The 25158-nt window shown below is 38.0% G+C and overlaps 1 protein-coding gene across 8 annotated transcripts; it reads right to left on the bottom strand.

Annotated features, from left to right (window-relative positions):
* Positions 1-1170: 1170 nt before the first annotated feature.
* CMKLR2 (chemerin chemokine-like receptor 2) lies at positions 1171-24798 on the bottom strand. Of its 8 annotated transcripts, none has more exons than XM_069860922.1 (2): positions 24615-24798; positions 1171-3942 (listed from the first exon to the last, which is right to left on the bottom strand). In XM_069860922.1, the coding sequence occupies exon 2, from the start codon at positions 3924-3926 to the stop codon at positions 2874-2876; it is 1053 nt and encodes a 350-aa protein (XP_069717023.1). In that variant the 5' UTR covers positions 3927-3942; positions 24615-24798; the 3' UTR covers positions 1171-2873. The 8 variants fall into 8 exon arrangements, with proteins under 8 accessions (XP_069717023.1, XP_069717024.1, XP_069717021.1 ...); XM_069860923.1 differs by lacking the exon at positions 24615-24798 and adding an exon at positions 24201-24222; XM_069860920.1 differs by lacking the exon at positions 24615-24798 and adding an exon at positions 23891-23967.
* Between the last annotated feature and the right edge of the window lie 360 nt (positions 24799-25158).

Raw genomic sequence — 25158 nt, 5'->3', positions numbered from 1 at the left:
AACTCTACCAAAATACAACCCATGAGCCATGTATCTGACCTGCTACACTGGATTTTTCTGTGTTTATTTATGCTCAGCAGGCATGTACAAACTCTTCAGCTGTTGGGGTTTCTTTTGTATTTCTTCCCTTCCCTCCTCATGTTAGAAGGAAACCTGCTGCACAGGAACAACAACAAAAAGCTAGAGAGCATAGTCTCCCTAGTAACAAAATAAATAGGCATGTGGGCAAGAGGATTCCACAGAATTCACATGTATCTGGAAGACCTTAGGGGAGGTTGTGTCGTATTTGGGTACGTGCTGATGTATTATTGTGCTGTTATGTCTGTGAAAAATCAGCATCTTGGAGTAAATGAGGCACTTCTGTACCAAGTAGACACCGTAACAGAAAGATCAGCAAAAAGTACCATAACTTAAATATGTGATAGATAGCAATATTGGGCAGTTTCAACAGTATTGGTTAAAACTCATGTACATAATAACCTTCAGAAGGACAATCTGTTCAGGAAGCGGGTAAGAATTAAGAAACCAGAACTTGTCTATTATAAGGTATGTCAATAGCTTTTATTCTTTATCATAGAGCCATTTCCTGTGAAGTGTTTTTCTCTAGTATCCTGTAGCACAATAACACAGACACCCTCCGTCTAACTATTTTTCCATTGTGGTGGGTTGAGTGAGCATTCCTCAGTCCAAGCAGTGTAGAACTGTTGCCATTGTTTTGGACAGTCTTTGGAAACAAGCTTTTAAAGCATTATCTGTTTTGTTTAGGTATCTCCCCTTACTCTTGCAGAAATGATTTTGAGATAATTCTCTAACTGATGTGGTGTAAATGCGAGAGTAGTTGCATTGCACAGTCATTAATCCACTTATTTCCATAGACCAAGGCTGGCCTGACCTCATTCAATTCTGTTTTCTATCAGTTGTCTACTTCAGGAGAGGCTTTCTGGCAATTTACTCAAGACAGAAAATGTGTGTTCCCCTATTTGAAAATCAAGCTTTTTACTGTACTTAGCAATATGTGTGCTGACACGCAAGAAGAAAGCTGACATAAACCTTAATTCCTGCAGTAGAAAGGGTCAGGGTTTCTTTCATCTTCCAAAATCTTTGGGAAGGAGGTGTTCTAAGAACGGACAGTCGCTGCGTGTTGCCACTGAGAAAAGCAAATGAACCCACTCTTTGGAAACAGCAACATTTTATTACTTCACTTGGAGCACAGTCAGGAGAGTAGTACTAATACACCATTCTTAGAAAGATGTCAGGGAACATGTGAACAAAAACTGCAAAATGTTTGATTTAGACACATTCAGCAGCACGATGCCAAAATATTATGATGAGTCACTATGTACCAGGCCGCAGATGACTCAAAGGAAAGAGCGCTGCGTACCAACGTTCCAGCCCAAAGCTAAATACATTGAAATTCTACTGATCTTGTCTGACTCTCCCACGCTCTGAAACCAGAGCCCCAAGAAGCAGTTACAGACCACATTCCCACTGTTTGTATCCATGTAGCTAGCGATACTGGATGTGCCTATGCATGCATACATATATGTATTATACAAAAGCAAATATATTTACATGTAAGGCCTTATTTACAGTATAAAGGCTACTTATGTGTGTTGGCAGGCCATAGAAACTAGGTAGATTATCTGAAAGGCAGTTTTAGTCTATGCATCCAGGTCAATAACAGGGAAAAAAAGGGTTCAAATTTAACCAAAGCTTCATGGTTTTACTTTTACTGGAGTTTTATCCCACAGTCAACCTTTTGGTTAAGGGGTATTGAATCACAAATTGATCTACTCCAGTTAGTGTATGTGTGATTCTACAGCAAGCAGCATGTTGGAACAGAAACCAGCATAGTTTGGACTATTTCTTCTTTCTTAAGGGAGTGCACTCTATTTCTGGGATGTTCTGTCTTGCCTCTCATTTGGCAAAGGAGTCCAAATCTGGCTACAGACTTGTAACAGAATATTGTTTAATTCACTCTGCCCATTTTTAGAAGACTGGCATCAAGGCAAACAAAATTACATTATTTTTTTACCTTTGTTTGACAGAGCAATAAAGAGAAACCAATAGCTGTAAACCTCTTTAAGCCTGGAAGTTTAAACACAGAAAAGGAACAAGTGTGGCAGGAGGCCTTTAATCTCAGCTTCTGTAATAAACATTTTCACTAATTCTTTGCACATCTCAAATGAGCCTGACACCTATATGAAACTCAAATTGTGCTAAAAGCACAAGTGATCAGAAGACACAGGAACTCCTGTCTTAGTTTTGAGTTCAAGATCAAGAGCACTTGGAGAAAACAGGTTTTTATTTCTATACTTTTGGACAAGTGAGGGCAGCGATTCCATTTTCTCGGTCTTGGGATTCTTCTCCAACTGCAGAGTGGAGCCACCAACAGCTTCACTTAGCTGAGATTGCAGCCAAGTGATTCCTATTTAATGTAATACTAGACAATCAGGAGACTCGTGACCCTTTAATGCATGCCCATGACCTCTTGGATGAGAACGCCCAGATCAATAGTGTTCTCAGTGATGGCAAGGAGGAATATTTTTATTATGTGCTCTTCTGATATCAATGGGGCATGAAACTGCAACAAAACAACAGGATTACAGCAACGTTCCTGATCAAAAACACAGTTAGAGGAACCCTACTGATGCTGAGCACTTTCAGCTCTGGCCGTGTGTGCATTGCAAGTGCACCACACCCAAACGATGTGTCCTTTAAAAACCTTTCAAGAAAAGCAGCAAGTGCAATTAAGCCAGCTGTTTACATGAAACTGTATATGCAACGATGCACATCTAACTGGCAGATGTGAAGTCAAGAACATCTCCAAATCTCCTGTTAGCTATTTTGGAGAGGGATGGCAACAAGAGCAGTCACTGAGCAGTTTCACAATAGCGCACAGGCGCATGGGTGTTCTCCGAGCTCCACAGCTGCTCGCTGACAGTTCCTGAGCGACTCACCTCCCACAGTGCCAATTTCAGCACTTCAGAGACTGTTGTCTTCACCTGGGCCTGGAATTTTTTGCTAATCAGAACGTAAAGGATTGGATTGAGGCAACTGTTGATGAAACCAAGACCAGTGGAGAGGGGAATGCCATCCTGCAGTAAGTCATGCAAGTTTTCATTGTGGTGAGCAGATAGCTCCACAATGCTGAATATGTGATATGGTGTCCAGCAGACAAAAAAAGCTACAACTACAGCAATGATGGTCCAGAAAAGCCTGCTGGAAGTCAGTACAGTCCTCCTCTTCACTTTGACAATGAGCAATGAGTAGCAAATGACCATGGTCACTAGAGGAAAGAGGTAACCAAATGCAAGCCTCACCCAAATGAGAATATGATGTGTCAGCAAAATAAGTTCTCTGTCATGCACGTGGAAGTTGTTGTAGCAAATGGTGACATTGTTGAGAACTGTAGCTGTGTCTCTGAAGTATAAAGCAGGGCCACCGATAATTGCAGCTGACATCCAAATGATCCCACTGAGAATCAGGGTGTTCCTTACAGTCCGATACTTGTAGGAAAAGACTGGGTGGACTAGGCGGATGTAGCGGTCAAGGCTGATGAATGTCAGGAAGAAAACGCTGGCAAACATATTAAGTAGTGCAATGAATGAGTTCATTTTGCAGAGCCACTTCCCAAAAGGCCAGTGGAAGCCCATTGCTACGTATGTAATGTAGAGGGGCAGGAAGAGAACAAAAATGAAATCTGCAATGGCCAGATTGAGGAACCAGAGTGTAGAAACAGATTTATCCCACTTAAAGCCCATAAACCAGATGACAATGGCATTACCTGGCACTCCCAGCAGAAATGCCACACTGTAAAAGGAAAGGGAAATCATATGGGCAATGCTGAGGGAGGACTGGGGTGATTCATCTTCCTCAGACAGGTCATAGAAATAAGAGTAGTTCTCAAAATCTTCAAATGTCATTTTGCACAGCTGCTTTCTGGGGAAGAAAAGAAATAGATCAGTCAACAGAGAAATGTTTCACTGCACTGCAAAGAGTAACCTACAATTCCTTTTTAAGTTCTTGGTTTTAAAAAGACCCAAACCATGGACTTAGTTTCACATATCTATCACTTTTTGGTCACGGGCATTTTAAGAAATCATAGAATCAAGACAACACTCGGAATCTTCAAGAACTTGTTTTCCTTGCATTTATTTCTTAACTGAGAGCACTGAACACACAGCATCATTGATATGTTTCTGGGAGAGCAGCTGTGAATTTTTACTGAAGTGCAATTTTTCTATTATTTTCTAGTTGGGTTTTGTATTTTCCTGGTCTGTTCCTATTTGAAGCAAGTTTTATGGATTGTATCTATCAGAGAAGCACTAGGTATCTCTGTAGGCAAAAAAAAAGTGCAGTTAAAATGTCAGGAAACCATTTTTTATAAAATTACCACACCACCCTTCAAATTATAGTTAATAAAATCATAGACAGTGATTTCTCCGGCAGCTGTAAGTTCCTGGGTTTATTGCTCTCAAGCATGTATCTATCTTTGTTATCAAGGACTGCTGATTTTCAGACACATTCAACGTCTTTGATTTCCTTAACACAGCAAAGGAAGTAAAGAAGGAAAGATACAGAATATATTTCAGGGATATCACATACAATTGTGATATTCTTCTACTAGTGAGCTGAGAAACAGGTAGTAGGTGAAAGAAACTAAAGCCTCCCAGCTCTGTAAGAGCTATAGGTAGAAATACGTAAATATGTGTCTCATTTTCTCTTTTTATTTTTTTAAGAAAGCTTCTGGAACTTAGAAATAGAACATGATTGTTCACATAGGAATTCTCTTCTAGAACTCCAAAGGAAGAGTGTGGGAGGAAGAGAAGTGTGTATATGAAATATAAACCAAAAGAAAAACCCAGAAAAAAAGAAATGGATGGGAAAACAGGAAAAGTTATGTGTTTGAGCATAACTTTTGCACAGGAAAAATTACATGTTCATTTCTACAGTACAGTCAAAGACACAGATGGCCACAGTCTGATAAAAGCATCCACCATGGTCAGAACAAACATTTTGCTAAATTCTGTTATCACTTAAAGTTATGTTGCCTAGCTGGACCCTGCTGCACAAAAAACCTCTTCCTGAGAGCAGCATACAACCAGCCCATTAGCCATACTCTGGATGAGCTCACTGGTACGCTTTGGAGCACTAGCTCAATTCAGAAACTGAAATTTAGCCTGTGTTTTGCAATCCGGCCATGCATTCCTTTAATTCCATTAGTTTTAGCAAGCTAAGGACAACAGGAGCAGAGTCTCCAGAGCACACTGCCTGCAGAGCCACATCAGCAAGGTTGTATTCATGTTCATACCTTTCCTCCAAAAAAAGTAGTTTGCTTATTTTGAAAGGATTATTCACGCGACTGAAGCTACACATAGGCACACACATTAGTAGGATCAGATTTCTCATTTGTAGAGGGACAGAGAGGGGGAAATATCTGTAATTGCATATCTTTTGATTATAAAAAAATGTAGTGAGTGTTAATACAGCCTGTTCTGTCAAGAGGCTATGATAACATTTGCCCTTCATAATTTACATCAGGCTAAAGGAATGTTATTTGGTTTGCTGTCCTGATAAAATGATACTTATTGTGCTGCATTTATGTAATTACATGCCCCTTGGGGGTAGATTCTGCATCAAATACCAGTACCACCCATCTGAGTCATTTTTTTCAAATGGCTTAACAGCTGCTGAGAAGTAATATAAACAAGGAGCACTACCACTAACATCTGGAACAGCATTATATCTGGACAGTTTCAGAGGACAGTTAGGGTAATAACTGAATTCTTAAGCGTCTTTGCCTATATGCAGAACTACGCCTTCAAAACAAATTTATGCAATTAAACAACCCAGTAACCTTGCATCTGACATTCACGTATACGAGGTATTTCTATAACAGCACTCACAGTATGAAGCCCTGCACTGAAAAAGATAAGCAGTAGGGGATTTTCAGCAGGGTTATGCTGGTTTACATCCATAAGGACCCAGATTTTTCCTTCTGTGAAAACCATTAACCATCATTCTTCACGGATGTCTCTTTGTGTTCTTGAAACACACATAGTCTCAAATATGTATGTTTGTATCTTATTTATTAATAACTTCCAGAGTCAGAACTCTCTTGCAGTTCAAGTTTAAGTCTTGAAAGTGAAGAATACTAATTCTGTTCCTTATTCTGTCTCTGATTTCCTCTAAGATCTTTGACAAATGTCCTAATTTCCAGGCTGGAAAGACTCTCATGAGCTGTCTGCAAACAGAGGCTTGGTAGAGAAAACAATTAGCTTCCACTTGGCTTTCAGGCCAACTAGTAACAGGGGTAAGGGAGGTTTGGTGCAGTTCACCTTCTCAGTCCCTGCTGTTCTGGGCTTGCAAAAAGGAGACAGAGAGAGGAAAATTCTTTTCAATAAACAGGAAAGTGTGGTTAGAGGCCTGGCAATAGGATTTGGGGGCAGCCACAGGTTACAGAACAGTGTTGTATTGCATATGGATGAATATAGCCAAGTTTAGAGTTCATCCTGTCTTTTTTTTTTTTAATAGTAAAGAGCCTATGTAAAGTGTACGCTCCACAGTTGTTTGACTTGAGTCTGTTCCTGTCTGCTGAGGTCATGAGCAGCTCTGAAAACTGAGCCTCCTTGATTCAGTTCCTTAATTATGAATATAGTTGCTTAATTTTAAGCAAATAAATGCCTTTTCAGAATTTTCAGAATGTTTGACCGGGAGGTTTCATTTCCTGCCCCCTTCCGTAGAACAGAAGTTAATTACTAAACGAATTCATAGGAGTACCACAGGCTGGTACCGATTAGATCCTGTGACAGAAAACAGAATTACTAAGAAGTACAGATCGTTATGAAATATTTCTAAAATATAAAGCCACAGAACTGCTGGAAAGAGACTACATCATGTGCTACATGAACTGTCTTTCTCTGAATTTCAGCAGGGAATTACAGAACTGGATCTCAATCGACATATTCATAGCTTTTTGCAACAAGTACCTTGAGCTCATTTTCTCTGCCATCATTACAGTATTTCATAAAGTTGAGCCATAATGACAACTCAGACAAATGATTTGATCTGCTTGAAATAGAACAGCTTTTGTCACACTAATAATGGCCTTAAGGTTATGACATGGGACCAGTACTTTGGACTCTATTCATGTCTATGCCACATGCATCCTGCTTAACCAGGGGAATGTCATTTGACCTCTCCACGCCTCAGCCCTGAGGTCAGTCCAAGGGCTTTGGGATGAAATTATGTTGTGTTTTAAGCCTAAAATAGGAGAAAACAAACAAAACAGTTGCAATTTCCACTCACTTCACTTGATGCAAAGTTTTCCTGGGGGTTCAAAGTTCTCTGGGCACCACCCAAGCTAGGGTCCAACTCTAATTAAGTGGTAGTTTATGCTGCATGTTTGTGCTACAGCCCAGACAACCCCTCTTTCACATTTGGTCCTCACTATTTTCAAACTTGCAGAGAAGTCCAAGGGAAGAGATTATTCATTGTCTATGTTAGTTAAAGGTTAACACAAATATTTGAGTGGTAGTCCCGAATCTATTTGCTCAGTCTGATAAAAACGGCTCAGAGCCTCTGGCCAGCTAAATTGATTTCAGTGGTCACAATAGCTGGTCCTGACTTAACAGGGAAATTATGGTTTGTGGAGTTGGCTGTCTCAACAGTTAACTCTATAGAGGGAATATATTGCAAAAACCCACCTTTCAGTGTTTATATGAATAATTCTGAGCATATCACATTCTATGTGTATGATCTATGGCTGAAGGAGAGCTTATTTGATTGATTCACTTTAACTTTTGTCATTTGTAAGGGTCAAATGTTGGAAAGCTACTCTCAAAAGGTCACCTAAAACCTGCTTGTCAAATTGTGAGCAAATTTGGATATTGAATTCATTTGAGAGCTCTCAAAAAAACTTCTTGGAACTTTTGAGGTGCTATGTTTTTAATTTAATGGTCTTCAGAAGAGAAGCATGAAGTTCACCCAGTGGTTTATCTGTAAAGTTCAACACACAGAAGTGTGAGCAAGTTTGTTAGAGGTATATACGTACTTCTAGCAAGTATTTCACAAAGACATAAGATTCTAAAACTCATAAGGAATACTGATTAGATTACAAACTACCATAGACTCATATTTCTCGCTTAAGAGAACAAAGCCAAGAAGACCGCTTGCCTCCGTGTAGAAACATTCCTATAGCAGAAAGTGCTTGATACACCCATAATACAAAATTAAATCATAGTTATGCTATAATTTAAGTGTAAAGCTGTCCCTGCAGAAAAAGCTACTTGGAAACGAGGATTTTAAGCTAGTGTACACAAAAGGGCAATCAAGGCTTGTGTGTATGTTTTCTGTTTCAAAGACACATCCACTAACGCCTGTCTCTTGACTGTTCTTTTAATGGTCATTAGACATACGGTAACAAAATGACTTTGCAAGCCATCCTGATTCAAAGAGAATGGGTCATAATAGATACAATATGTGCCTGGAAACCTTTTTGAGCCACAATATAGATGTACTTGTTCTAGCAGATAAGACAAGAACACAAACAACCATCATTCTCCATTACGTCTTTCAGCAAAGAAGTGCTACCAATGTATACGCAATGTACTAGCTAGACATCTCCTAAAATATATGCCCAAACCAACTTTCTTTGAGCAAGGCCAAACATGACCTTATTAGTCATAACACACCACTTCATCTGTGGTATTGAAGTCATCTGACCAGATAATAGCCTCATAACATTTTACACAAACTAAGTGTTAGTGTGGGATTAACAAGCTCTTACAGAGCAGACTCGGTTCATACTGGTAAAGCAGTGATCTCAGACCAGCCCTTTTGCTGCCGCAGAAATGTTAAACAACAAATGGAAAAACCAACTTTATATCTAAATAGTGCTGCTCTAGCAGGAAAAGTATCTACACTAATGTGGCCTGAATACAACAAATCATCCAGACAACTGCTGCAACCGAGCAGTGCACCATTTCCACAATCAGGTAACTCATAAATGTCTGCAACCAGCAACTGCGTATCATCAAAAGTGATATATTTTCATGCTGATCCCAAGAAACACGGCTTCCACCCCCAAGGAAGACAAAACCACTCAGATATCCTCAGGATGTGTCAGGAGGATGGGGTACACCTGGTAACTGTAGTTAGTGTTTGGCCTCTGTTCTTATTCCCTTACACTTATACAGTTAAATGCAGAAATATATTTTTTAATATTCCTTTTGAACCCAAGGAGTTGACGCAATCACTGCAAATCTATCATGTGACCACAAATATAGAATCATAAAATGTCCTGAGTTGGAAGGTACCCAAAAGGATCATCGAGTCCAACTCCTGTCCCTGCATAGGACAACCCCAAAAGTTCACACCATGTGTCTGAGTGTGTTAGAAAATGACAGGTCAGATCTGTGAAACACTTAAAAGTGGCCCCATTCTGGTAAAAAAATATATTCTTACAAGTAGGTAAAAACAGAAGTTTACTTAAGCAGTGCCACTTGAGATTAAAATATAGTTTTATATTGTATGTGTCAGCACTGCTGAAATATTTACATAACCGGTCATAACACCTCAGTATTCACAACCCCTAGTGAAAGTGAACTTGAATGAGAAGGCTGAGAATGACCTACAGGAAGTCTCTGATCAAACCAAGTGCTAAACCTAGAGTCCCTGCCTAGTGGATTGACCACAGTCCTATCCTCCTTTCTTGAACTTAACACTGTGCTCTCACTCATGATGGAGTGGAAAAACCACAGCTTCACCTCCGGGAGACCTTCCCCTTCCTGAAGGGAGGCTCTCCCCTGTGCCACTATGCCCACTGTGTTGGAGAAAGCCAGCACCTACCTGGGCAGCCCTTGCAGATTCTGATCTGTTTTCTCCACACTGAAGAGAAAGAACCTGGATCTTTACCACTTGCTTGTCGTAAGGGGCATGGTTTAGTGTTTGATAGGAATGGTTGGACTCGATGATCCGGTGGGTCTCTTCCAACCTGGTGATTCTATGATTCTATGATCTGTCTCTGCAGGCCCAGGACATACCTCAGAACTATTAAGCACACCTCTCAGATGATGAAGCCCAGCAGATACACTATTTATCTGCTGTGTCTGCAGCATGTAAGATATGCACGCTAATGAAGCATTGTTCCAGGGAAGTTTCACGAGTTCTCTCTTCCTCCACAAACACCATAGAATTTTCTTTGGCTATAAGCCACCATAATAATTACATAACTAGAGTTATGGAAATACCTGATTTAATATTTTTGAAGTGCCTCAGCTTCACAGCGACTGGACTTATAAGATAATGAATACTTGTATTTCTAACCAAGCACAGCTTCTTATGGTTTTCATGCAAAAAATTATATGGAATTTTTACTTTGCAACTGTTCCATACAGTTGTGATGAAAGAAGATCAGCTTTCATATGATCATTACATGATTATCCAGCTCTAAGCATGTTTTTTACATGGCTGTACCCCTTCAGCAGATATATGCTTTAACCACCACTTCCTCCTAACTGGACACAGCAAAGTGACAGCAGAGAATAAAGAGTGAACACAGAGATTCTTTTAAGACTATCAACTGTTGTCCCAGCAGACAGATTAAGGCAAATTGAACACATCAGACAACAGCCATTCTCAGGTTACTACAGAGTAACAATAGGTCATTACAGAAAAAATGAAACAACCCTCTCCAGCAAGATACAAAATCCCTATCAAATAGCAGGGAGAAAATAGCTTACAATCTGTTACACTTACAGTTCTTTTAACAAGAATAAAGAGCTAGCCCCAGAGAAAATTAGCAACACAACTTATTCCTCAAATATGGCTTCTTATATCCTACTTCACATATTAATTTCCCAGTCACTTTTACTGGCATGCTTGGTTATGTACTACCCTTTAAATTGATCTCTGTTCTTCTAGGTTTATTCTACTGCTCATTAAATTTATGTCAGCAGTTTCTTTTAGCGCAATTGCAAAATTGTTATGGTTATATCACTCTTGACACATACTGTTGCATGGGTATATCAGAACATCTGTTTCCAAAATAGTCCTAGTATATAACCAGAATGTTCCAGCCAATAAGGTAAGATAAGATGCTTTATTTTGTACTCACAGTTAATATACTAGGATCATTGTGTCCAGTAGATTAAGGGTGTCTATTTCTGTGTAAGTGTTCCCCTAATATTCCCACTCATACAAAACTAATTCTTTTATTTACTTGAAGTTCACGTCTAAGATAAGCAGTACCTGTATTCCTGCAAAACTGAAAATTTTATATTGTTGACGCAATTTCAGGGGGGCTGGATATTTATGTATCTCCCTAAAATGGCATTGGGAACACTCCCTAGCACTGATAAGCATAGCTGGCACCTATGATTAAGGTGTTAAACTAGGAGCTTGGAAATACTGGTTTTACAGGCTTCCCACATTACCTTAACAAATCACTTCTATGTCATGTTGAACTTGACTCCACCAGTTATGACACAACACCCTCAGTTAAGAGTTTAGGACCTTGACGACACATTTCTCAGTTTTTTTAAATGGACAATGGTTCTTAACATTCCCAAACATCTCATTAAAATGATGTGGGGCTGAGCTCGTTAAAAGAAGATCACTACAAAGAAGAAATGTGAGTGTAGAAAGTGATATTACATTGATGGTACAAGACTTACTATTCACCATTTTCTCTCTCTCATCTAGAAGGCTTTAAAAGAGAATAAAACTGTGCCAGGCTCACACTTGCTGAAAGAGACAAGTATTTTACGTTGGGAAAGTACCCAAAGGCCCTAACCTTTCAGATCAAAGCCTAGCTGGAGCTAGGCACTATAAGCACATAATTAGAGACAACTCCTGGCATGTTTACAATTAAACAGAAGAAACAGACTCAAGGAGTTGGAGGCAGAATTAAGACCTTGCCAAAAGAAGGAAGAGGCAAATATCTTTTGTGGATAAAACGTAAAGGTACTGGTTCTTCACACTTGTGCCTTGTGATTCTTGAAAGTCATCCTTTGAGAAGTATCAAAAAGGGACAAGAGAGCTTGGGTTGGGGAAGAGAAATAGGAGAAAGCTGCAAACTCTTTGCTAGCTACTGTCCCTCGCAAGGGCTGGAGACTTCTAGAATGCTGCCCTTTAGCAGATAACCCTTGCAAACAAACCTGCCTTGTAGCAACAAGTTTTGTTTGTTTCCCTTTGGGTTCACTAATGAGAAGGTATTATATCTGCAGCAGGTCTGTTCAGTTCATCTGAAGAATTGTAATGCAGTAAATTGTGGGCCGGGTGTAAGAGACCTGCAATAAGCCAGCAAAAATTCTCTCTGGAAAAGAGCAGCCATGGACTTTTTGCTCCTGTCTCCAAGCCCTCAACCTCTGGAACATACTGAAGACACAAAGAACACAGAATTAGCTGGGCTCTCCTAGAAGTACCATATGCTTCTCTTGAGGACATATGATTTTTCTTTTTGTCTCAGGAGCCTGAGGCATATTATAGAAGCAGCAGCAGGAGGGGGAGAGTTGTGCATGGTTGTATCTTCCCTCTTGAAACTGGCTGCCCTTTGCACACCACCACTCCGGTCACAGCAATCCCTTCTTCTGATAACATGAGAAAATGTTCCTCCCACTCAGATCTCTTTTGCAAAGCCATCAACAACAGAGCCCTGCACTGTTGTGAAACTGCTAGTTTCAGACAGAATGAACACCAATCAAACCATTATCAGAAATAATGACTGAAAATTAGCCAGAAAACCAGCCACCACAGTAAGAAAGAGCTGAACTGCTGGCACATTCCGTAAGACAAAATGAATAAATAAGCAAATAACAAGACCATTCAGCAAACTACAAAACTAGCTGCTTAGTGCTTGGAACAGTGGTGTTATTAATAAAAAGTTAATATCTAAGAAAAGATCACAAACTTCAAGAGTCCTCTAAAAAGCATGAGAAGAAAATTTATTAGGGCAACTGACTTTATCAGGAAACAGATAAAAATTTTCCTCTTGAACAAATGTATCAGAAATAAACACAAATCTAATAGTGTTAGATGTTGCTCATTAGGTTGTCAGCAGAGAAGGAAATTCATAATCTATGATGTATGGTACATACAAATTGCATTACTGTCTCAACAGTTTTCCTCTGTCCCCATCAATGCAGTAAAAATCTGTGGTCAGATCCTGCCTAGGAATCCTTATGATCCCTCTCCATAAAGGCAATTAGAAAATCCAAACTGTGAATTCCTTCTCCAGAGTCAAATAACTTCCACTATGCCACATTCAAAGAGATTCTAAATGCAATAAAAATGGACTCTATAGCACATATAAAATCCCTAGGATTAAAGTAAATTTAGTAAAACCTCTATCCTTCTGCCTGACATAAGTAGCTGATAATGTTTCAAATTTGGGCAGAAGCTGTGGTGACATTAAAAAAATGAACTGGGTTATCAAAATATTTGCATTTTCTAGTTCAGTTGAGGCAAACCAATAATATGTTGCTAGTAAGAGTAAACTGTCATACGCAACTTAATTCTGAATCAGTTTCTGACATTCCTTTACCCTAACATACACTTATTCACTCCCAACTAGGAATTAATAAACATTTAAAATTATTCAGTAATACAATTTTATTCAGCTAGAAAGCAAATTTAATTTAATTCATAGACAATCTGTACATCTTCTGCAAATCTACAAAAACCAGGTCTGGGATATTGTTTGGCTTTCCAAGATCACATTGAGAAGGATGACCAGTGACAATGACATACTTATCAGTAGGTCTGAATAGGAGGTGGAATCAAGCACTGTCTCATTGTGTGGTTGTATATAAGGCTGCAAATCTTCTTGTCACCTCCTAGGAAACATGACCCCATGCACTTAATGACAGCTAAATCCACATTGTATCTTATTCCACGATGGTTAGGGAACACACACACACACCTTCCAGCTCAGATCACAGAAGCATGTGAAGCATTCTGCATGACTGTAATTCTTCAGGATTATTTTGTTAATCTGTTACTTAAACTGAAATGATTTTCTGTTCTAGAATCTGTTCAGATCAGAACTGATGGACTTATTTCTAAAAATTCTGGGAATTACTGTTGCTATAGGAGGCACACTCTTCCTAAGCAAATAAAAAAAATAAAACCAACACACAAGGTAGGAGGGACAGATTCAATTCAAAATCACTTTTCATTCTCTGACAGGATAAAAGAACCCTTGAAATGTGTATAAACACATTCAAAAGTCATTATGAATTGAATTCATACCTACTTTCATATCTTTTCTTGCTGCAGGGGTCGTTCAAAATAATCTCTGAAACAAAGGAGTATCATATACTTTCTTCCAAGAGTCTCTTTCAGCCAGTATGTGCTGCCCTGACTTACATGATTTGCCTGCAAGCGTTGTAGTTGTAGAAACACATTATTTAAAAGGGAGAGAAAGAAAGATTTAAAATATAACCAAGAGATTCACCTACCTCGTTTTTTTGAAATGAAACACACTGTAAATCAGGGACGTGAGCTCTGTAGCAGAAGGAAGACCGAAGTGATCTGCAGAGTTCAGAGTGACTTCAGTGTGACTCCAGCTGCTTCACTTGGCTGCTGCCTGCCTTCTAATAAAGCTGCAGAATGATATAACGCCGTGTTTGTTTTCAGCTGAGGAAGTTGTTTCTAACTTCCCTTGGTTTTCTAGACCCAGTTTTTTAATATTGGCTTTCTGTATAATCCCAGTATTTCACCAAAAATAAATGTTAGACATGTGAATGAATCATTTTGGTCAGCGTCCAAGCAACAGATGTGGTGGCTGATGAATGGAAAGAGACCTTACAGTTGTAGGTTGCTTTTTGTTATGCAGAGAAGAGGTTGAACAGTATTTCTTTGTAAGCACTCTGGTTTATAGAAAATAATATTGAATGGGCAGAAAGATGCTTTAAAAGTCTCATTGAAAGCATAATTTTGTAACCGTATGGTGAGATACATTCATTTTGTATTTATGATAAGTAGATTAATCTCCTTTTGCATGTAAGAGAGAAATGAGTTCCTCAAAACATCACTAATCAGTGCCTCTCTCTGTCAGTCAGTGTAACACTGGTCAAAAATTCAAACTGGATTTTAGGAGACTTGGCTTGATTCCCAGTTCTGTAAAGGGCCTGCTGAGTTTTTGTAGCCAAGTCTCATGATCTCCATGTAGCTTAGTTTCTCAGTCAGTAAAATGGAAATATTATTCTACTAGTAACTTCATACCATAGCTTCACGTGACTTTGATGGTACTGCACTCATAATACCTTTTAAATCAGCAGAGCGTCTGCCAGTCTGCCTCTACCAAAACCTGAATCTTCTACTGGAAGCAATAATCTAACAGCAGTACTCCTCTGTCATTAATGCAAAACATGTAAAACGTTTAACGCAGATTGAATCTAGTAAATTTCAAATTTTCACGTTACTAGCTCTATTGATTCCAGTGAGAGTTATAAAGAAAGAAAGAAACAAAAAAGGCACAGAAGGGAAGGGCTTAATGAGAAGCAGCAAAACTGGAATTTCAGCTAAGCAAAGTCTTAAGCATCTCATACAGTTCACAGACCATAGATTCCCTTAACAGGAACCAAAACCTCCTTCCAGCAAAAATACCCTACTTTGGTTTCCCTCTATAACAGTTCTTCCTGTTCTGCCAATATAACTTAAAATGCTGACAGCTTGTATATAGTGGGGAAAAGCTATGAATGAAAGGAGGATGAAGATGATGCTACAGTGGGGGACACAGTCCCTGGATCATGAGGAAAGGACAGGAGATTATGATTCCTGTGAATACATGACCTAGGAGATGAACAGGGGTGTTGCTTGAGGAAAGAGTATGGAAAGACTCAAGAACCTCATGAACTTACGTATTTGTTCATTTACTGCATTTTAAAGGTTTCCTGTTTTCTCTAGGTAACCAATTGTTGAACCTTCACTGATAAAAGCTCTTTTAATAGCAGTTCTCTTCTTTGTAAATATTGGGATAGGGTAAATATAGGCACTGTTAAACAGCAGGTCAGTCGAGGTTTTTTTGCTTGTAATGGCACGTGAGTCTGTGTAGGTACTTTGCCAAATCCAGTTATTGTAAGGCAGCTAATTCACAGGCTTGCTCAGTACTATTTCAGTAGGACAAAAGAGGAAATTACTAGGTAAATATCCCTCACAAATGTTCTACAGTAAAAGAAAAAAAGCCTCAGCAAGGTATGTAGAATCACACATTTGCCAAATGCTCTTCACCTTCTCAGTGCAGGGAGCATTCTGGAGACTGCAATGGATTCTAGCAGTTTTGGGGCAGTGGGAAATTGTCCTTAAGGGGCTGCTTCCTTCACCATAAACTAAAGCAGGCTTAGGACTGCTCTAACTTGTATTGGGAATGATAGTTCAGCTCCTTCATCCTTCAGAGGCAAGGGAGTATTAAACCTGACACAGCAATTTTCCTCAACCTTCCTACCACTGTACTAAACATGAAATCACAACTGCTAAGGACTCAGAAGACATTTTCTGGAAACAAATTTTCATAGCAAATGAGATTCCCACTGAATATAAAAGAATGTGTCTCTCTACCTATCTGTCCTACCTATATTTGATTCTTTTCAGTTGAAAGGCACTTTTGCTCTGGTGAGCAATCACCCAGTTTGCATAGCATAACCAGCATATGTAATGTATCTGGGAGAAAAAAAAAAAGGAGAACAGAATTTTACAGACAAAACTGAATTTCAACTGAAAAGCTTTTGTTGTACTTGTTTTCCGTTCAGAGCTAAGTACAGCATTTTATTCTTCTACAGTTTTGATTACACACAGTGGGAACTTTAAGTCCCTAAGGAATGTAAGCTTGGGCTATAAACCTTTCCTTATTTTAGTTCCTTCTATGCTCAGACACAGTAAAACTTGAATGTCTAGTCCAAAATTATACAGCTTTTTAATATACACGTTTATGCAACCCATTAACCATTGACATCATTTTATGAGTGTGATCTTTTCAGATAATTTTGTGCAAGATATATACTTGAAAGAAAATTAGTGAAAAAAAGCCCAACCCACCTTGTTTGCTTTCTTGTCTTTTCCTTTCTCTGCTTGGGAGTTGTATTTTATTTTGCCTTTTCAAATGAGTAAGTTAATGAAGTCTTCATGCTTTCCCTCTGCACTGAGCATGGCAATATGCCAGAGCTAGACTGAAGAGGGACACGCATTCATGAACATACAGTGCATGTGGGACTTGCAGAACAGAGAAATATGATTTTATACCAGATGGAAAAAGAACAAACGAGAGCATTTTCATACAAATAATAGATACTGGGTTGTCCAGCAGTGAAAAAACTAAGTCTGTTGAAAAGCAGATTAGTATTAAAAGCATTTTTCATTCTTTGTGGTTTTTTAAAAACTCTATAAGGCAAAACAAAGACAGGAGAAGTATGGGGGGAAAAAAGATACAGGGGGAGAACCTTCAGAAATACTTTACCACTATTAACCAAAGCACAAATTATACAAAGCAATAAACACAACAGAAGTAGTTTTACTTTACCTGGATTACCAATAATTGCCTGATAGTTCTGATAATTATTTCCCACTGCAGATAATCTCAGAAATTAGTGGAAACGCCAGACCAAACTCAACTAATTAAATTAAGTCGTACCAACCATGAATTTGCAAATCAGGCCAAACAAAAGATATTTAGTTTTTCTCTGCTAAACAACACAAGCAATAAATTACTTACCTTTGGAGGATTCAGCTATTTACAGCTCTGTTCTTTAAAAAAAACACTGCACTGTTCCTTTGTTCTCACTGTTTGAATTAACACTTCATTGATTAAAATCCACTCTGGAAAGACAGATTTTAACTACCTGACAATCAGGAAAAGGGTAATTTCCTCCCTTCCTGTAAAACTAATGACTATTCATGCCTGTCCTTTTGGTAAAGCTGTTAATGTTTACTTGTGGTTGAACTGCCCACAATATACCATAGTCACCAACTATGACAAAATTCTCCAGCGACACATTTAAACCACACCACCCGGTGAAGGAAGGTTTGGCTCAATTAGGCAGGTTCACATCCTCTTTCTATGCTGATACTAGAAATACGAAGGTTTTCATGTATAATGTGAAGAAATTTATTAATTCTGCAGAAGGCAAACCCCTTCATCTATTACTTTAGTCAGGTCAAAGCACACAAGTATAGGAATTAATTGCTACATGTGCATGTGTGTATATGTATATGAATATGCATACAAATTTGAGCATGAGCTTAAAAACAGCACTTCATTTAACTCCTACAAAGTGAGCAGTGTGTTACATTCTATTAAATCATGAACATTAGAGAAAAAATTTACAAGGAAGAGAAATAAAAATATTTTTTTATTATGAAGAATGATGCCTGAAGAAAATACTACCAGGAATAGCCTTTTTTTCACCAGAGATGTTGCTTTTATACTTACTTTTCCCCTCATTTTCCAAAAATAAGAAGGAATTATTTTCTACATACTTTCAGACCACAGCTATTCAAATTCTGTATTCATATGGCATTAGGAGACTGCATCTGCCACTCCAATAGCAGTAGAAATTCAGACTTTTTGTCTTAACAACAAATCTTCTGATATATCATTGAGTACTAAAAAAACTTAAAAAATAGCCAACTTGAAAACAGTATTTTTCCATTTTAGCCGAAATGCTGTCACCCTCCCACACAAAGGAATGCTAGTGTTTGGAAAAATCATTTCAGAGAGATCTATAGAGATTACAGAAACAAAAATAAGGCTATGCGAACGATAGCTGCTTCACTGCCTATTTCACAATCTTTAGTGTTGCTATAGGGATTAACCAATTTGCACTTTTTCACCCGACACAAATTACCAGGAACTAGCGTCACTTAGAGACTTAGGAGAGAAGCCCTCGAAAGGGAAGACAGGATTTACTGTTACGCATCTAACTTACAACCTATGGGTTGAGTCAGATGTCTCAAAACCTGCCCAAAGCCTAACCAGCCCAGGTTCAAAGAAACCCAAAGCACAGAGATGAACCTGAGCCACACCTCTTCAGGATTTTAGCTGCCTCCATCAACTCAGGATCTAAGTCACCAGCATAGCTGCCTACACCTATTTTTTTTTCAAAGAACTGAGATCTTCTTTTCCATTTCAAGTATAAACTCTGGAGATTCAGTCATGTGGTTTTTTTTATGCAATAGGTCTCTTGATTAAAATCCCAAACCCACAGTTCAAACAGGATATTATCATGCTACATACAATGAACAAGGCTCAGTGACCCAAGAGGTATTTAAGTTTCACATTCTGTATTCATCTATTAACAGCTAAGTTGTTGAAGCCTGCCATGATGAACAACAATGTACAAACCAAGACCAGCAGGGAGGAGATGATTACAAGCTTCAGTCCCTCACTGTTCTGCAGCTATACTATTGCTCTCGGCTGCTGTGCTTACTGTGACAGATCTAGTCTTTAACAAACTGCAAAAAGGGAAATTGAAAAGAAATTCTAATCCCCTGCAAAAGACATGGAGCAAAACTGAAGGTCAGTGCAAAATGAAGGACAGCTCCCTGAAATCCAGGGTAATAGGCAGGGTGCCTATACAGGACTCAAGGGAGACCAAGCAAAGTTGCCGCTTCGCAGCATGACTACTCAAAATCTTAACTAAGACAAACATCTACATACATGTGGAATTGTGGAGATGCAAGGGTTTTAAATTGGACAGTAGCTCCTTGCAATGGAGAATGCCTCCTGAATTATCAGTGCAAAGCTGGTGCAAATCAAATCCAAATCAAACTCAGTCAGCTATGGATGTTCTGAGAAGCTATGGTCAGTGTTTTCAGCACATATTCATTTGTATTTTTAAAGTTACTTTTTATAGTCAGCTACATTTGTCAGATTGTTTTTCTGCTTAGTAGATGTATACGTATTTTGTAAAGGTGCCTGGTGACATGGATTTAAGTTATTTATCCATAGAAATGCATGTGAGACAGGGAGAATCAGTGCACGTTTCTGTCTGTTGCTCTGCATTTGCCCTCTCCTCTGATCACTCTTAGGGTAGAGAACATAATTTTGCTTCTAAACCCTACCTAGCCTTCAGCCTCTCTAATGAAATGGGAGCTGATAAATCCCAATCAACATGCTGCTTGTGATATAAACAAAATTATAAGAAGCTCTGAAAATGTCCTTGTTAGTTAAAGTCTAATATTACATCAATATTGACTCTCCCATTGCCTTCAATGAAAGCAAAACCAGCAGTATCTCTAGTAAGCTGAAAGTGGGATCATAGGCAGCTACCCCCACAATATTTATTTGTTCATTGTAGTTCTACTCCTTAAGCTGTATCAAGACACATAAAGGTTAATTTAAATCCCTGTTACTTTGCAATTTTTTTTTTCAGGAAGTCTACGTGCTCCAAATTCAGCACTTAGCATGAACTTGAATACGGAATTTACATATATGGAGAGACTACAACTGCAGCATTTCTTGTAAAGGCTATTTAAGCAGGCTTCCTTCTTTTCAAGGGAAGAGAAAGGAGCTTGTGGAGAAAGGAACAGCCATTTCTCCATTTCAAGATGAGAAACTAGGCAAAGGGAATTACATTAATTGTATGTAGCTTGGGTGCAAACCAGAAACTGAATTCTGATCACTTCTGATCACAGACCACCCAGCAATGTGGAAGAGACTTCTGGTTTTACTGCTGGGCCATGAAAGAAAGAGACTACACTCTGATCCAAAGAACTACTACAGTTCCAATAATAGTATGTGAAATCTTGAAGAAACAGGTATCAAAGGCTTTTTGTTTAAAATACTTTCTCTCTCTTCAAAATCTTCCATTAAAAAAAAAGTCTCTATATTTTTCAAACTATGAGAGAAAGAGGTTTCTTCCAAAAGCTGATGGTTTTGCTTATCAGCATTCCTAACCTAAAATTAAGTTTTGCCCTTGGAAAAAGAACTTCTCTTGTTTTACTTCCCCCCTTTTTTTATTCCTGAATAGGATAAAGAAATCTTTCTTTAAATTATTCCCAAAGTAAGGCAAGGTAGAGAGTCTGCTTGCTCTCAGATGTAAGAAAATATCTTATGTGGTTTATCATGGGAACATTAAAAAAATTTCGTATGATTTAGAACAGTCAGTGCAGAGGAAATAACGGTTACTTAACTACCTTGGGAATACATCTCGACTCCACCTCAAACTGACTGCAGAACATCCAGTGATTCAACATAATAGTATATGTATTTGGGACTTTGATTCCTATAAATTACACTATGGACATGGAAGCTGCAGAAGTATTTTACATTCAGGATCATCTTATGTTCATCTGCATCTATTTAAAACCAGAACAGTTCCATTGAAATTGACGGCTATAAAAAGTTAATTCAGAATATTCCTACGGGTCAAGGCAGGTTCTAAACTCCTGGGAGCTTGAAAATTCTTCAAAACCAGAAATAATAATCCTCCAAGAAGCTTTGAGAAAGTTACCTCTTTGTATCAGAAATATATTATTCCTTGCTTGAGTAATGGGAATCAATATTTACTTTCGTAAAAATGCCTTGGAGTTCCTCATATGATAGAATGTGAGGTAGGCTAAAAAAGACTAATAGTAATCTGCTATACTTATTCAAACTATTTCAAGATTCACATTATCATCTGATTAGGAAAGCCACATAAATTTTGTACCATGTCTATAATAATAAAAAGAGGCATGTTTTAAAGCATGGTAATCAAAACATTTTGCCATGCACATGAGAATAATTCTGTTCTTGACAAATTGGCCATTTTTCAAAAGTTGATCTAACTACATCAATCAGATAATTTTAAAATCTGTGTCATTTTTAAAAATAAATATGAAACAACGGCAAATAGGATTGAGAAATTCTAAAGGACTGCTATTTTTGAAGCTAAAAAAACTTCCATGCACAACCTGAAGGTCAAAGAATATCCTGCAATTCATGAGCAGTCACCTACAGGCAACCCCCAACCTACTTCCTGACCTCGTCCTTTTCTTTGTGTCACTTCCCTAAAAAAACCAGGCATAGTTATTTCAGAGAGGTGAACTGGCTGAACAATTGTTAGCAGAATCCAGAAATAACCGTGAATGTAACAGCAAACTATTTAGCATTTTATGATGAAAGATGCCTTCTCTAAAAGCACAATGCCCTTTCAGGTTACAGATGGGAAAAGGATGCGGAGAGGAGTTTCCCCTTTACTTTAACTCAAGTGAATTTTACTGTGCTCCATGAGAGAGCTGTCTGGACACCGAGACCCTGTTTTTTCCGTGTCATCCTAGGTACAGCTTGGTGGTCCTGGTCCGGTCAAGAAAAATTAATGCAATGTTAGAGCTGTGGCAGACAAACCGCACAACTGCTGATATAATTTCTTTGCATTTTCTTTTGAACTTTAGAACAGAAAGTCCTAAAACCATGTTAATTTAAGCTAATTGACAGATTCAAAACAATTGCAGCAGTATTAGGGTATGTATTTTAAATGTAATTAAGCATGTTAGTAACCCATCATGCAGAAACTTTCTGAAAACAATACATTTGGATAAATTTTATAGCCGTACAGTTTAAAGTGACATATTTAGTGTTGCCTCATCACCTGCTCCTTCTGGATGACCTGCCAGCAAATGAACAGCAACAGCAGCTGTAACAGCAATAATAATATGCTCTGGGATCAACCCAAGTATCTCAGATGTTTGCTCAGCGCTTTCATAATAAAAAACTCAGTATTCTCCAAAGTGCATGTATAAAAAATATATTATTAAGATTTTAGTGCAAAAAAAAAAAGTGTAAAAACCATACAACTATGAAAACGTAAGCCCATCAAAGAAGCAGCAAGGCCTTCAAATAAGAGCCACAAAAAAACCCTGTAGGGATGATTTACTTCTAATAAGACATGCAAAAATATTCAAACTGGAAAGTACTTCAAGTAACCTTTTAAATATTAAAGACCCAATTACATGAAAGTAAAATAAGATGTCTTTTTAAAAGATTCTTGGTCCATGCATTTAAAAATGAGGGTTTTTTAATAAACCTCTCAGTTTTAAACTTCTTTGTTGGTCCCTACCCAGTCATGAATCAATTACAACATTACCACCAAGTTTTTTGGTTGTTTTAATGACTAAGCAATTTAAATAATAATTTAAGTTGCAATTTTTTAATCTTAAGAATCTTGGTTCTGCCAAGAGAATGAAAAATAGAAAGAACCTTTAAATTAGACTATCCTTTAAGTGTGGGGGATTTTAAGCTAATATCCCATACATTGGGAATGGTTTTAGTGTTAACTCACATAAAGCTCTTATTTAACTTTACAAAACCTTGAGTACAGCACAAAAAAAAGAAAGCTCAGTTTTAGATTATGAGAAAGTGAGCAGAATGCCCACAATTTAAAAAAAAAAACAACAAAAAACAACCATATATAAAGATTTGGTTTTCTTTCTGGCTTGTATTTGATTCTAGTGCCATACCATAGTAAATAAAAGAACTGTATATTTTTCAGTTTATATTTTTCACGTTTATAACACAGAAAACAAATGTGTAATAGCAATTTGCCAACCTCAGCAAAAGGTCTAATTAAAGTCAACCAAAGAAAGCAAGCAGCTCTATTTTGAGAGATTATACTTGCCTTTTGCACAGATGATAAATTCTTTTTTTCTACTTTGAAAACCGTTATTATTAAATATAACTGAACTGTTATTAAAGGAAAAAAATCGAAATACCATAGAAAAACAGATTGTTGCTCCATTTAGTCTAGTATCTGATACTGAACAGCAACCAGCATCAGATTGTTCAGAGAAAGACAACAAAATTGTATTAAGAGAATTTTACAGTTCTTACTAATTAAAGGTTAAAAGGCCAGACATTATGCAATATCTATTTTGCTATAAAGTTGAACAGATCCTCCTTTCCTAAGCCTACTCAGAATCTGAAGTGCTCTAAAATCCACGTATGTAATTCAACTGTCTTGGAAGTTGTGGTTCTTTTTAGAATCCAAGCTAGATCTAGCAATCCGTTTTTGTGGATGTTTGGCAAAAGTACTCTCTGCCTGACTCAAACCCCAGCCCTCAGCTGCTGTCAGTCAGTCAACACTTTGCTCAGCTCCTTTGAAGAATTTTGTGAAAACAACAACTTAAGGATAAATCAGGCTTTTAAAATTACAATGTACGAAGCAAGCATGCAACAAAATAAAAATCTAGGCAAGAGTTTCCTGCCAGCTAGTTTTTCTAACCTTGATTTTCTTCTGTCACATTCTTTCTTTATGATCTCAACCCAACTGCTGGAAGGAATTTGAGATTCTTTTTAGTAAAATAGCTGTTGTTAACCTTTGTCGTTTTTTCTTAATGTTTTTTGTAACTATAGCCTTGACGTATATTTGTCTAACAGAAGTGGAAGAACAGAGCAAATCAAATCAAAATCAGAAGCAAAGCAGTGAAAGCTGTTTTGGACAGTTTATGGAAATTGAATAGACGAGTATAGACAACAGCAAAGAGAAAAATGTCTGATGCATGGACTGGAAGACGAATTTTAGGAAGGGAGAAGGAAATTTGTCAGCCCTGCTTCACTATTCACGCACATGGGTGAGAAGTAGGTTCCTAGGGGGAAAGAGGAGACTGAGGGAAAAGGATATCTCTCAATACCTTACCTGAGCTTGAATCAAGGTGCAACCTCAAGTTCACAAATACAGAAAGAGTTGAAAGCCAAGAAATAGTTGGCAACACAAGCCTGAGCTCTGATATCTTTGAGTAACACTCCAAAAGATAGAAAATTACGTTCTGTCCTCACAAAAATATTCAGGAACATTCCAAGGACAAGTTATTTGGCATTATAAGATACAGTCTATAGCCTTCTCTTCGCTAAAAAGGCTTTCTGTTTTACATGAGCTATTCTGGAAAAAAACCATGAGTCCCTCAGCTATGTAACTGAGCTTCCTTTGTTTCAACAAGTCATGAAAGGTTAGCGGAGCCACAGTAACTCACTAAGCATGCCATAAACCACCATAAAGGTAAACTATTTAAGCCTAAGATAACGTGTTACAAAATGTGTTTGCCACTGATGGAATAAACAGGTTTAAACAATGCAGCTCTGCAGGCATGTAATAATTTGAGCACATGCCTAAGCTTTCACGTGTGTAAATCTACTCTGCAGAAACACTCTATCTGCAAAATTTTATGAATGATTCCTACAAA

The sequence above is a fragment of the Phaenicophaeus curvirostris genome, chromosome 7 (assembly GCF_032191515.1).
Source record: "Phaenicophaeus curvirostris isolate KB17595 chromosome 7, BPBGC_Pcur_1.0, whole genome shotgun sequence".
NCBI lineage: Eukaryota > Metazoa > Chordata > Aves > Cuculiformes > Cuculidae > Phaenicophaeus > Phaenicophaeus curvirostris.
The sequence above is the reverse complement of the archived record's forward strand: the minus strand, read 5'-3'. Positions and strand labels throughout refer to the sequence as shown.